A 13,177-nucleotide genomic window follows, 5' to 3' on the forward strand; every position below is an offset into this window, starting at 1 on the left:
GAGATTAAAGGATGCTTTTACCTTCTCTAGACTAGGGAATGTGGTGGGGACTTGATTTCTTTCCCTGCTGATAGGGATCAATGCCCTTGAAATTGCTTAGGTTTCTGTGGGTAGCACTCTGAACTGGGTGGTTTGTGAATATAGGTGGGAAATCCCTGGGCTGAGTTAATGTCTCCCAGCACTGAACTTTAACATTTATAATTTCTTTCTTCATATAGCAGTAATAGGGATGCTGTATTAATTAATTAATATGGTAATATGCTGTCCTTGCTCATTTACAGTCTCGGAAAGAAAGTCTTAGCCATTTTGATCTATATTCTTCCTATATTGTGCTCAAGAGTTTTCAGTGGGTTACCATTCACACGATTCACTATTGAAAGTCAAATAAATATTTACTTCCTCTTTTTTGACCTGCATTTCCTAAAGAAATGTCACTGGTCTTCCACTGGGAGAAAGGCAGTTCACTGAAGAATTGGCAGGGAAGAGAATTTACTTATTTATCTATTTATTTATTTGTTTGTGGTTTTGTTTGTTTTACTGTTTTGTTTTGGTTTTTTTTTTCTACTAAACCTTGATCGTTTTTGACATGCTTCTGTCTTCAAGAGGTAGCTGAGTAATCTTAAATGGATGTTTTATTCATTTTATTGTGTCTACAAAGTAAACTTCTACAGCTGCTTCTTGAGCTGCATTGAAAGCATCTTTCCCCTTCTACGTGCTGTTGAAAAATACAGGTCTACTGCCCTCTCTAAGGAGATGATGGGCTTGGGAGAGGTTGGAAAATTCCTTCTGTGCTAATGAAAAGATATTTTTTGTTCCTAAGTGGGGAAATTAAAGGATTTGCCTGTTCTTTTAGATGTATGGGTGATGTATTTTTCCTGTGACCTCTAATCTTGTAAAATTCTTGCAAAATACAGTATTTAAAAAAATAACAACAAATATATGTAGGTGGTCAGGGATTGACGTAATAGGTCTGAGGTAATTTCCAGTAGAGTACTTCTGCTTACTTGTACACTGGGAGTGAACTTTTACTTTAAGAAATGTGTATTTAGAGAGATCTTCAGAAGTGTAAGTTCACACTGTATGATAAAAAAGCTTGCATCATTAAGTTTAACTCTAGCTATTCTCTTTAATTAGCCTCATGTCCCTTTTAACTTGACATTTAAAGTCATGAACTTGTACAATTACACGCATTTTGTGGAAAATACAACATGGTTGTTTTTCCTGTGCACAGAATCTATGAGACTTGCAAATACTGGTTTTATCAAAACTGGATCATTCTCTTAATGTAACGAATTTCAAGATCTGATCTGATTTACTGTGTTTAGAATGGGCTTAATTGAGATTGCCATTGGTTTAGACTTTGGATCAGATCCAGATAAATGCATGGGTATGGAAGAGTGGAGAGGGACCAACAAACACATCTGGTTGTTAGACAACATTGAGCTGAAAAGCTACCACTGGGTTTGAGCTGTAGCCTCTGTTCTCTGGGTATTAGTGTCTTTCTGTCATGGCATCATTTAAACCCCAAACTTGAGAAAAACAATTTGAAATAATTAAAAGATTCAGACTTTTTTCTTTGTTTTGGGATAAGGTAATTTCCATAAGAAAAAGACCGTTGACTGGTAAACAGAGCAGGCTATGCTCTAAGTTTCAGAAAAAGAATATAAATAGTGACAGGCATTTACAGTTCAAATATAGAACAAACTCATTAGGAAAAAAGATTGGAAAATAAATAGCAGTTCCAGGGAGATGCTCAATATAATGGAGGACAACAGTAAATGTCATGTACACTGTACAGAATTTTTAACTGTCTAATAGAATAAAGTTCTGTTCTAAAGTACCTTGGTATGAAACACATCCTAGTCGTAACTACTGTTTTTAAGAAGTGAAATGTGGGGTTTTTTAGTATTTACAAGTTTGCTGCACCTTCTATCTATATCTATCTATCTATCTCTCTATCTCTATCTATCTATCTATCTATCTATCTATCTATCTATCTGTCTAACTATCTGTCTAACTATCTTTCTACCTACCTACCTATGTGTGTGTATATATATATATATATATATTTGCATAAGTTTCTTCAACTCTTTCCTTAGATTTTCATTTATTCCTTGGTGGAAAGGCAGGTGAGGGGAAAAAATGAGTATTTTTCCATATGGAAAGTGTTGCCTCTGTGGCACAGCTTATATTAGCCATCAGATGGGACACTGGTGCTTTAGAAGCAATAAGTACTGTGGACCTGCTGGCTCTGCAGTGCCCGTGGGTTGCTGTACGTCATTGGTAACAGCGTCAGGGGAAGTGCTCTTGAGTGGATGTGAGAATTGGGTCTGGAAACATCCTGTATTGGAACAGAAGATCCTTAAGGTCAGGCACACAGAATTTATGCCATGTCTGTGGATGCTGCTTCTCGGTTTGTCCTCTGTTTATATGCTGTTATCTGCTCTGTCTGGACTTCTTATGTAACTGATTTGAGCGTGGATTCATCCAGTCTGTCTGAGGGGGTCAAGCTGGAAGCATAGGTCCTCAGCGTGATGATAAATCAGTAGGAAACAAAGTACTTCCAAGGGACTGTTCCAAGGCAAACCTGATCTCCAGAGGTATTTGTCTCTGTTCCTAGGGGCTGGTCCATTCTAAAGTTAGGTGGGAGAAAAATCAGAGTGATACATCTCTGTCTCCACCTGTAAAATAGACAGTACTACTACGTTATGTAAAGGGGACGTAAGAAGCCTGAAATTACTGCATTTCTACAGAAAAGAGACCTGAGAAGGTGTAAGTGTTAGAGATAACTGTTTAGAAGTGTTCTAGGCACAGACTAAAAATATTTTCCTTCCAATTCATGTGCTGCTTAACTGTTGTACCTATCCTTAGATCTATGAAAATAGAAAATAGTAGCGCTCATAACGTGAAGAAAGAAGTACTTCACGCATTTCTAAAACAATCTGGGATCACAAGGAAGAGACTAAGCATGTAAAACATCCATCTTTAAGGGGGAGAATTTCATATTAAGAGTTTGTTACTGAAACTACTTTGCAGCCCTAGCCACAGCTGGTTAAATGCTGACGTGCAAAAGCTGTCTCCAAAGAATCTGTCAAATGCCTAGGTCTTTACTGGGGTAAAATAAAGAAATATAGACCTCATTTATCAGGGCCTATGATTTTTTCCTACATGTATCTACTTGATCTGAAGGTCATTTAAAATGTATTAGAGGCTTAAGATTGAAAGTGAGGCTGATTTGAAACCCAGCTCGAATATGACCAATTGTGCTGATATTCTTCATACTGGTTAAACCAAAGCACAGTGTCTGTGTGACAAGACACTGTTAGGTGGGGATCCAAAATGATGTGGCCTGGTGAAATAGCTGGGTTTTTTTCCACAGATAATGCTGTATAATTCCACTTAGCTTTAATGTCCCCATGGCTCTTAAAGTAATGGACACCTAGGGCAGAGGCTGGGTGAGGAAATACGAAAAGCTGGCGAAAATTCAGGGCTCACAGATTGGAAACCTTCTGGTTTGGCTACAGACAATGTGGAGAACTCTCCAGCACTCCCTTGGTCCCTTCCAGTGTTTTCTTTGACATATTTGGCCCCTGACCAATTTTCCCAAATGCTCCCAAGCCCTTTCTAATAGTCTCCTAACCCACTTGGATGTTCCTGCGGCTCCTTTACGCCCTTTCTATTGGCACAGATATGAAGTTCTGCTGCTTCAGGGATAATGCTGAAGATAAATGTGCTTTCATCCTTCTTCCTCTCAAAGGGGGTCCTTCCCAGTATTTTACAGTAGCTGAATTCAGTTAATGTTGTTTGAGGTGTTCCAAATTAGTTCCAAATGTGGCCACAGGGAGCAGACAGGCTTGGCATTTGAGTGGGAACGGTTGCCTCTCCCACTACACTATAGGCAGTGTGTTGGTACTTCTGAAATGGATTGTTTTAGCAAGATAAGTAGAGGTGAAACAGTTAAAATGAAAGGCAGTTGTAAAGAGACCAAATTCCACCCAGTAAAAGCAGGTGTGTTGGCCCCTCTCTGTCCTTGTGCAGAAATGGGGAGCGAATGGTCCTTGCTTGGAGAGGCACCTGGGCATCCCTCACTGGAAGGGTGATCGAGCTTGAGGACTGGAGGATGTTTTTTTAGACAGCACTTGGAGTATCAGCTTCAGATCTGTTTTGTGTTATTCCTGTTTTACTAGGCAACCTTGAATTTTTTTTTTTTTTTAAATCCCCTTCACTGTCTTTTTGTGTCATTGTCCAGCCCTGATTTTTACTTTAACTCTGCTTATTTTAAAGTATCCCCGTGCATGTGCACAACACTCCATATTTCAAAAAGTGTGAAACACGTTTTGTATCTACATCTGCTGTGTCTCTGGTTTTCTGACTGAAATATTAATGAGCATCACTCTGTCTATATACTAGAACAGCCTTGATCTTTAGGATTTTGTCCTGGTGGAACCCCTTCCAGCTAGGAGTGTGCTCATGTTCCCCTCTGTAGATCATGTTCCCATGTTTGTCTTTCTCATTTATAAAGAATAAAGTCAGGTACCTGCAATATTCAGAAAATATAAAGTTCAGTCCTTATTCATGATAAAGAAGGATATTAAATATTTGTGGCTCTTTGACTGATCTTGATGCAATATCAAAGTCTTTGCTCCCACATACAGTCTTTATAAAGCCTCTTTATGATAGGTAATTAGGTCTTATTTGAACACCATAAGCCATTTCAGAGATAATTGAATGTTATTTTGAGGTTGATGCAACCTCTGATAAATATGATGTTATTTAGTACAGTGATATTTAATGTTGTGGTTCTGGTGAAGACAGAGCAGCTGTGAGGGAGAGTAACCAATATGAACAAATCTGCCAACAGCCCTGCGTCAAAGGAATGGTTTTCTCAGCTTGTGGTATCCTCTACAGATGTTTCCATATGTCTTGCATAATAATTTCTTTTTTTAAATAAAGAGTATAATTATTTTTATGGTAATATAAAAAAAAAAAAGCTCCAGCCTTGAAAAAGGATTTAATGTTGCAGATGAGAAGCTCATTTTCAATTTTTATATTTTACCATTGGGCAGTAACACTGCATGATAGACTGGGAATATTTCACAAACAGCACTTAAAATCTGATTTTTCTTTTCTGGTAGTGAATAGCTATATAATATTGATGACCAAGGTGAACTGCCTATCCATAATGTTGGATTCCTAAAATATCTGGAAGAGACCAAAGATGTTTTACATGTGTTGTCTTTGGATGTTAGCTCTGCTTCCTCTTGAATTTTCACGGGAATGAAAAAGAATATTCACACAATAGGTTTGGTTCTGCAGGAAGTATTGTTAATTCAATTTACATTACACTACTAGAGGAGGTAAGTAAAGCTGGTCTGTATTTCAGAAAAATTTACAATTAGTAGACTAGACAGGCTAGGAAAAAAAATTCTTGCTTCATGCTTTAGAAATTTATTCACTTGGCATGTTTGCAAATGTGGTTTTAAGAGCTTATCAAATAATATGTTAAATATTGAAACTTAAAAATTGCTCTGGCTGTGTAGAAAAAGGCAATGACAGAAAACTGGAGATTTTTGTATCAGAGGTGCCATTGGTTTAGGCTGTTTGAAAAAGAACAGGAAGTTTAATTGAAAAAGTAGTTAAAATGTGAGACGGTTTCCCAAGCTGCAGATTTAATCTAGAATTTTGAGTCTTGCAATTCTGTGGCTTTTGAGCTGAGTTCCCATTGCTCTGCATCTGCAGCGTGCCCAGAAACCTTGGACCTGCACCTCATGGTTCTAGAGAGGAGCAGTAACATGAATGTGCTCGAGTACCAGCAGTGCAGGTTGGCTGACCAGTTTTACATATGCTTTGGTTTTTGAGGACTGACCATTGACAGTTCCATTCACAAGAGTCTCTGTTGTTTTGTGGGTGGGTCGGGCAGTACCTCATAGAAGCCTGTGCTTATCCCAGCAGCCAACTGCTAAAAACTGAAGTAACAGCCCAACTGCCTGAGTTGCAAATTACTGAAGACTGGAAAATATATCTGGGAAGCATCTTTATTTATATGCACTCCCCATTCTTATAATTATTGTTTTGGGTTTTTTTGTTTGTTTACTGCTGTTCTAGATGGACCTGTGGTATGAACTGGTATGGCTGCTTCAGCCATATGGTTATCTATCTATCTGTTAAATATGATTGAAATCAATCAGTGGATTTAGAATTAAAAGGTAGGGATGAGGAGCCAAAACTACATATATATATATACACACACACACAGTGTGTATGGAGTGTCATCACATAAACATAATTTTCTTAGAAGCTTGCACTGAAAATGTGACATCAGTTGATGATGTGAAGTGTTCTGAACTGGAACTGTAGGCTCCTGAAAGCATCAGGTCATCTTTTTCTCCTGTGTTTATATAGTGCTAACAGAATATAATCCTGTCGTGTGCTAGATAGTGGATTAAATATATTTGATATTTTAAAGTTACTATTCTGAATAAATGTTTTCAGTGTCAATATGTAAAGTAAATGTGTAAAGTACCATATTTAAAATGGTTTTGAATCCAGAAGCAATCACAACTACTGCTTTCAAGACTACGCACTTATTCAGCTTTTGTGGAGGGAAATACCTCCTAGAGAACAGGTATTGAGCCATTATTGTATCTTGCTTTGAATTATGAATAAATTCACTGTACAGAATTATCACTAATGCTTAAGACAAGTGCACTGGTCCAGTGACTGACTTCATATGCACTAAGTTCTCTTGTCTGCCAATACAATTTATTTGGAAGAACTATAAATCTAATTCTTCGAGTATTTCATGTTAAATCATGGGTTGCTTTTAAGAACTTTATTACCAGGGAGGAGTAGAAACTTATACAGTGAATTCTTAATAGGTTTAGTAATGGTCTAAATGTCTGCTTTTTCACCTTCCATCATAATGCTGCAACAGAGTAAACCTAAACCCTTTTTTTTCTGTTTACAGTTTTCCCAGCATAATCAAAATATGATGTAGTTGTTAATAGTAGTATGGCAGTTGCTCCATATAATACCCTTGTGGTAATATACCTTCATATTAATAATCTCTGGAGTTTTATTTTCCTCATAAAAGTCTTTGTTTTAAATAAGAAATGTGAAAAGTAATGCCAGCCTTAGCGTGATGATTGAAGACCCTGCTGCTGCAAAAGCAGAAGTGGCTTGAGGGATTGGAGCAGTGGTTGCCTATGATTTGTTAGGGAGGTTTTTGATTATTAGTTGTCAAGAAAGTTTGGGAAGTACAGGGGGTGGTGGTGACAAATTAATTGGCTGTGCCCAGAACTTCTTGATCTCCCCAAAATAGTTGTGGTGCACAGTGGCATAGTTACAGTTAAATAGCTGAAAAGGTGAGTGAGGCTGTGTTCTTGAGCAAAACAGCTTATGTTCCTGTCACACAGAGCATTAAGTACCTGTTCAAGTGACTCTCATAAACACTTCTTTGGATTTCAGTGGGTTCATTCACTTGAATTAAATTAAACAGATGCTAAAAAGTTTGCGGGAACTTGAGTCTGTCTGAGCAATTTATTTTCCTGGTAGCTCTGGCTGCCCAGAAGTATTTACAGCGTGCTCTCACCTTCTAATAAACCTGGGAAAACACAAAAACTTGCAATCATACTTGCAATTACACATTTGAAAGTATGAGACTTTTGCTAATAAAGTTCTGAATAGATGCCAAAAAAAATAATTACTTCAAATCACAAATGGCAGGGGTCAAATAAAACTTAATCTGAAAGAATCTGTGTGGAGATAGAAAAAGAGAGATCTCTGTTAAGAATAGTCCATGGAAAAAAAAACAACATCATGGAGGGAGCATGGGGTGAAAAAGAAATTTCCACAAGTTGACGTTTATCAAAAAGAGAAGGATCTTAGCAAATCCTTCATAGAAAAGGAAAAAGACCCAAAGATAAAATATAAACACCAGGAAAGATCAAGAATTTGTTCCTTTTTCCTTCCTCAGCCCTCCTAGCTGACATGGTGATGAAAAGAGAGGATTAAAATGGGCTTCTTTAAAACCAAAGTTATATTAGGAAGTGATTAAAAGCACATTGTGTTCTGTAAAGTGAAGTTTTGCTCTTTTCGGTCCAGAGTTGCTGCAAAACATTTTCAGAGGAGAGCAACAGAAAAGGAGAGGGGATAAACAGATCATTCTAACTTTAATTATTAATGGGTAACAATATCTGTGGAATTTTCCATTTGTTTTCCTGGTCTGTCAGGCACTGTGAACCCAGTCCACTCCTGAAGACAGGCCTACATCCAGAAAGGATTTTGTGTCAGAAACTGCTTCAACACTTTTGTTTGGAGAACAGTTTTGAGCTGTGACTGCTGTAACACTGAGAATTCACACAGGCAGGAACTAAGTTATGGAAGCAGGAGAATGGCATGGGAGAATCAAAATGTGTGCAAACAACCCCCTGCCCTGCCCCAAAAATGGATGAGGTAGAGAAATTTCTGAATGCCCAGCCTAGACAACTTGACCAGAACTACAGTTATTATTCCCACTGAAAACTTACTTCCAAAGCACATTGCATGTGATTTTTGGAATCCTGAGGAATTTATCTTCCATACCTTGCACATATGCAGAATTACTGGCCTACTTTGGCTCTATGGAGAGGGCAAAGGCTTTGGTAAAGCTAGAAGTTTTCACTTTCTTTTTTCGCTTTAGGGTTTTTTTGTCCAGAAGCACCATCATGTGTTCATAGATCACTAGCATGTAACAGTAAGTTACTGTTACCCCTCTGTCATACTCTGGGAGCTAACTCAAAAGAACTGTGGGTGAGTTTAAGATTCAATGGTTTAAAATGGTTTCACAAGTCTCTGGGAATCTGGATGGGTTGGAGATTTCTAGGTAACCCATCTGTAAATAAAGGATCTGGTAAATCTAATTCTCCTCCATCGCCTAGATTTATTTTAGCTGTAAAATAATAACAGAGAAAAGTTAAATTTATTTTAGCTGTCCCTGACTGATTGGTAGTACGAGCTGGTTAAGAATCCTATCCTTGATCATTGCTCAGTTGCTGTTGTGCCTCAGGCCTCTTCCCATCTAAAGGCCACCCAAGTGCTTTCACTAGGAGAGCCACGTGTATGAACACTGGCTTCCATCCAGCCTGTAAAATGCTTGTAATTATGGAGTCTCATTAAAATGAAATCAGTGAAACGGGGTTCTGCTCTTAAAAATGCCGCATAAAATCCAGACATTCTGAAGGCCTTTGTGCTTTTACTGTGAAATAATTCCTTCTGTTCTTTTTATCTGTATTAATTTAGAAAAAGTACTGTTATGATTAGGATGGTCACCTGGAAAAATGCCCACAATCCAGAGGACAGTGCTGTAAAATCTGTTAAATAGCTGACTTCTGTTTTTGGATACTGGGATGAAATCCACTGGCATAGTTGAAATGGTGTCAGCCCCCCAGCAGCCTCATACTTCTTAAGTTGCGACAGGAATCTGCTAATGGTGTTCAAGAATTCAAAGATGGCTCATTATTGCTTTGTTTTTCCTACTAAGTTCATTCTCTCCACTTCCAAAATGCAAAATAAGGTATTTTAATTTTTCAGTTAATTTACTAGTGAGATTGGAAAGTACTGGCATCTGTTTTGCAGAGCTGTGACTCAGATTAAGGCACCAATCCTGCAGTGTCAAGAGGCTGTTTCACTGCTTGTGGCTGCTCCCCAATGCAGTTTGCAGTTACCTGAAAGCCAGTCAGTTGAAGTGTGTGGAACAACTGTGGCTTTCTGATTTGGTTTGTGCACGCCCTCGATGAACCAGCAGTGCAGTAAGCCTGAAAATCTTTAACACTTCCAACAGGTGCTGAGTTACAGAAATGGCTTACCTGGAAGGTGCTTTGTTGATGCTCCCATACAGGTTATATTCAGAGCAAAACCCAATCGGATTTTCTGTGTGTGATTTTAACCGGTTTAATTCAGGAATGAAACATCAAGATTAGCTTGTGGCACGGTGGCTCCAACATGCATTGCTGAAAATCATCTGAATTTTAATGATTGTGGGATGTACAGGGATGAAAAAAGTTGGCTCTCTAATTTCAGGATTCAGTCTCCATTTCTGCATGAATGGAAGGAAACAAGAATGTGATCTCTTATATCTTTAGACATTTTCTTTTTTATTTTCATGTACCAAATATGCATCCTTGTATCTCTTAAAAAAAACATCACAGGTCAATTTTTGTGGCCTAAGAGAAATTTCAATTGTTTGGAAAAGCAGAGTCTGAAACTTTTTCCTTAACAGTTGAAGCCAATAGATGCTCCCAGTAGTGAAGGTTCTTTCCCTTTCCTCTTAGTTGCAAGCACCAGCAAAAAGCTGTAGTTAAGACACTGACAATAGAATAAATAGCTGACCTGATGGAGTGTGCTTGGGCTGTAGCCAGGAATCTCATCCATAGATACTCTCTGCTTTGGGAAGTAGTTCTTTCTCTTGGCTTTGTAAGTCTTGTAACCTATTACAAAGATTTCTTTTTTTTTTTTGCTTTGTTTTAAACTAAATCTTTATTTTTATAAATAATCAAATCCCAACTAAGTGGTCTGGTAGATTGTGACTGTCTTGAGAATAGGAAGGAATAATACTATTTGTGAATTATAGATTGTTTTTGCTTTTACTTATATCCATGTACATCAAAGAATACGTGTTGTGAATTTATTAGGTTTAGATAACCCTGAGTGAGACTGGTATTATACCTCAGTTCTGTAAAACACTGTGTTATTTCCAAAGTACCCTGTAATAACATCCATGGTCTGGAATTCTGTTCTCTCGCAAGCTCCAGCACACAGAGACTGCAGCATAAATGTATCATCGGCATATTAATTATCTGAATAATCAAAGTGAGTGCCTACAGTTGCTGTTTGCTGCAGGTTTCATCTGGGGGTCAGAAGCAGAGGCAGTGCCAGTTAAATAACAGCTTGCTCCAAACTGTTGGAGCCCAGGGTTGACCCCACATGAAAGGAAGCCTACAGCTGTGTGAGGAACCAGAAGTTTCTTCCTGTTCTACCTCTGTGGGGTTGTTATGGGAACATGGGTCTAAGAACCACTAATATGGCAGCAGGTGAATTAAGTCTTTAAAGGGTATAAATGTAAACCATAGCATTCAGCTTGATACACTGGTCGTGGACTAGTGCTTTACATTGTTTAACCAGGGAATTTGTCAGATATTGAGCGGATGGAAAGTGTTTCTTGCTGACTCTTTTCATTGGGTTTGTCATAGATGTTTTGTCTATGAAATTTGTTCATGTATTTTATTGGCTGTTGGTGATGCAGATGAGTAATTTACAGAGCACAGAGCTGGTTCACAAAGGGAAAAATGTGATACTTCAAGAAATGAAAAATGATAGCCATGAAAGTTGCATTTCTGATCTTGTAGGGAAGACTAGAGCTAATTTTTTTTTTGTGTTTCTTATCTGGATAATCAAAGTTAATCACCATTTTTTAACACTTTGGATTAAAAAAATAATTGTTTCTGCAGAATTGCCTCCTAAATTTAAACTAGCAACCAGATTGGTTCTTCCTGCTGAGAAAGTCATAAAGATTGCTTGGGGGGTGTCATGTGTGTGGTGGCATTTATGTGACTATTCCAACTCGACTGCTCATGTGAAAAGGGCAATCTTTCACAAAGTCACTGGGTTTGCAGGAAACTTCAAATTCTGAAATCACTCTCTCCTGAAAGAGAAAGGAAAAAACCAGTCTAAAAGCAAAACTTAACAGGTAAAAATTGAGGTGAAATACCATTCAGATTTTCAGAAGCCTCACTTTTGTGTTCCCCAAAATAATGCTGCCTATGATCTACTTCTGTTTCTTATATCAGTTTACATATTTAAATATATATTCTCATTTTCTTTTAGGTGATCCTGATCCTTACCAAGTATTATCATACTGACATGGGGAAAGTGCTGGAGAGCTCTTTGTGGAGGTAAGTTCTCTGTTTCTTCTATAACCTTCCCCCCTGCTGTTCTTGGAATAGATCCATCTCTTCCTTTTCCAGACTGCTGCTGAGTTGAGTTGGTAGCTGACTGATAGTAATGTAGTATTATACAGATTGTCATTGGCTCTTACTCCTTCTCTTCCTTGAATGTAGTTCCTGTACGTCAATAAGAAAGAGTTTGAAATGAACTTTAACAGTAGAGATGAACAATGATAGAGAATATAAGGAACCTTCTTGATGCCACTTTGCAGGATGCCATGCTTTTCCTTTTCCTAGAAATTTTGCATCAAATTTACATAAAAAGTTTGGAATAGTTGCTGTGTTGGGATGTATCTGTTGGGAGTTGCTGCTTGAGTACTGTACCGAGCTTAGTAAATAATCCTGCTTCAGAAGCAATCATGATTGTCTGGATGGAATGTGCTACCAGTGTAGGTTATATTGTGTTTTATGACAACTGGGAATAAGTAGTAATCCAAATAAATTTCTGATTGACTCTCATTCCCGTAACATTTGCGAATTAAGATATCAATATGCTTCTTGCCTCCGTGTGTGCACAGATTGCACGCTCAGGTGTATATCAGCACAGAACCAGGGCTAAGGTAAATCTGTGTTATACTAGTCATACTGATTATCTTCTCAAGTGTTAGTTTTGTTTTGCTAAGGGGGCTTTTTGTGCTCTAATTTTTTTGTGTATCTGTATAAATCTTCCACGAGAAATTTTTGCTAGACCCATCATGTACACTTGAAAAGTGAAAGTATTTCACTGTTATCAATAAATATAATACTGCTCAAATATTTGCTATGCTAGTTTTGCTGGTTATCTGTAGCAGTAGAAATAAATGACAGGAGACTTAGTTGAGCAGTCTTGTGTGAAATTCTTATGTAGCTCATAAGCTTCAGGTCTAGAAAAAAAATGGTTTATCTAAAACCTTGTGGCTTAGGTACTCATAAACTTCATATTGTCCCAAGAGCTTGTGTGGGGACTCAACCTTCATCTGTATGTGTAAGGAATTGTACAGAGACAATCCAAGAGAAGGAGTGGGTAGGGGAATAGAGAGTGGGAAAAGCCTATGAACAGGACATGCTGCACACCAGCCTTGTTACTTGTTTTGAAGGAGGCAGCGTTGTTTTAACCCTGTGGGATTTCTCAGTGACAGTGCATCTGCAATAGGTTATTGTTATACCAGTGGCTGAGGAGTGCAGTCTGGCCAGGGCCAGTGGTCCATGCAGGGCAA

General features: G+C 38.0%; 1 protein-coding gene across 5 annotated transcripts in view; it reads left to right on the plus strand.

Moving 5' to 3' along the window:
• The window catches only part of SORCS2 (sortilin related VPS10 domain containing receptor 2), a 600,944-nt gene that overhangs the window by 219,016 nt on the left and 368,751 nt on the right, over positions 1-13,177 (plus strand). For all 5 annotated transcript variants that reach the window (XM_017828054.1, XM_017828052.1, XM_017828051.1 and 2 more), the window contains exon 2: positions 11,863-11,930. In XM_017828054.1, the coding sequence (XP_017683543.1) occupies positions 11,899-11,930 (32 nt within the window). In that variant the 5' untranslated portion in view covers positions 11,863-11,898. The remainder of the gene's footprint in view (positions 1-11,862; positions 11,931-13,177) is intronic.

The sequence above is a fragment of the Lepidothrix coronata genome, unplaced genomic scaffold (genome assembly GCF_001604755.1).
Source record: "Lepidothrix coronata isolate B3197 unplaced genomic scaffold, Lepidothrix_coronata-1.0 Scaffold145, whole genome shotgun sequence".
NCBI classification, from domain to species: Eukaryota; Metazoa; Chordata; class Aves; order Passeriformes; family Pipridae; genus Lepidothrix; species Lepidothrix coronata.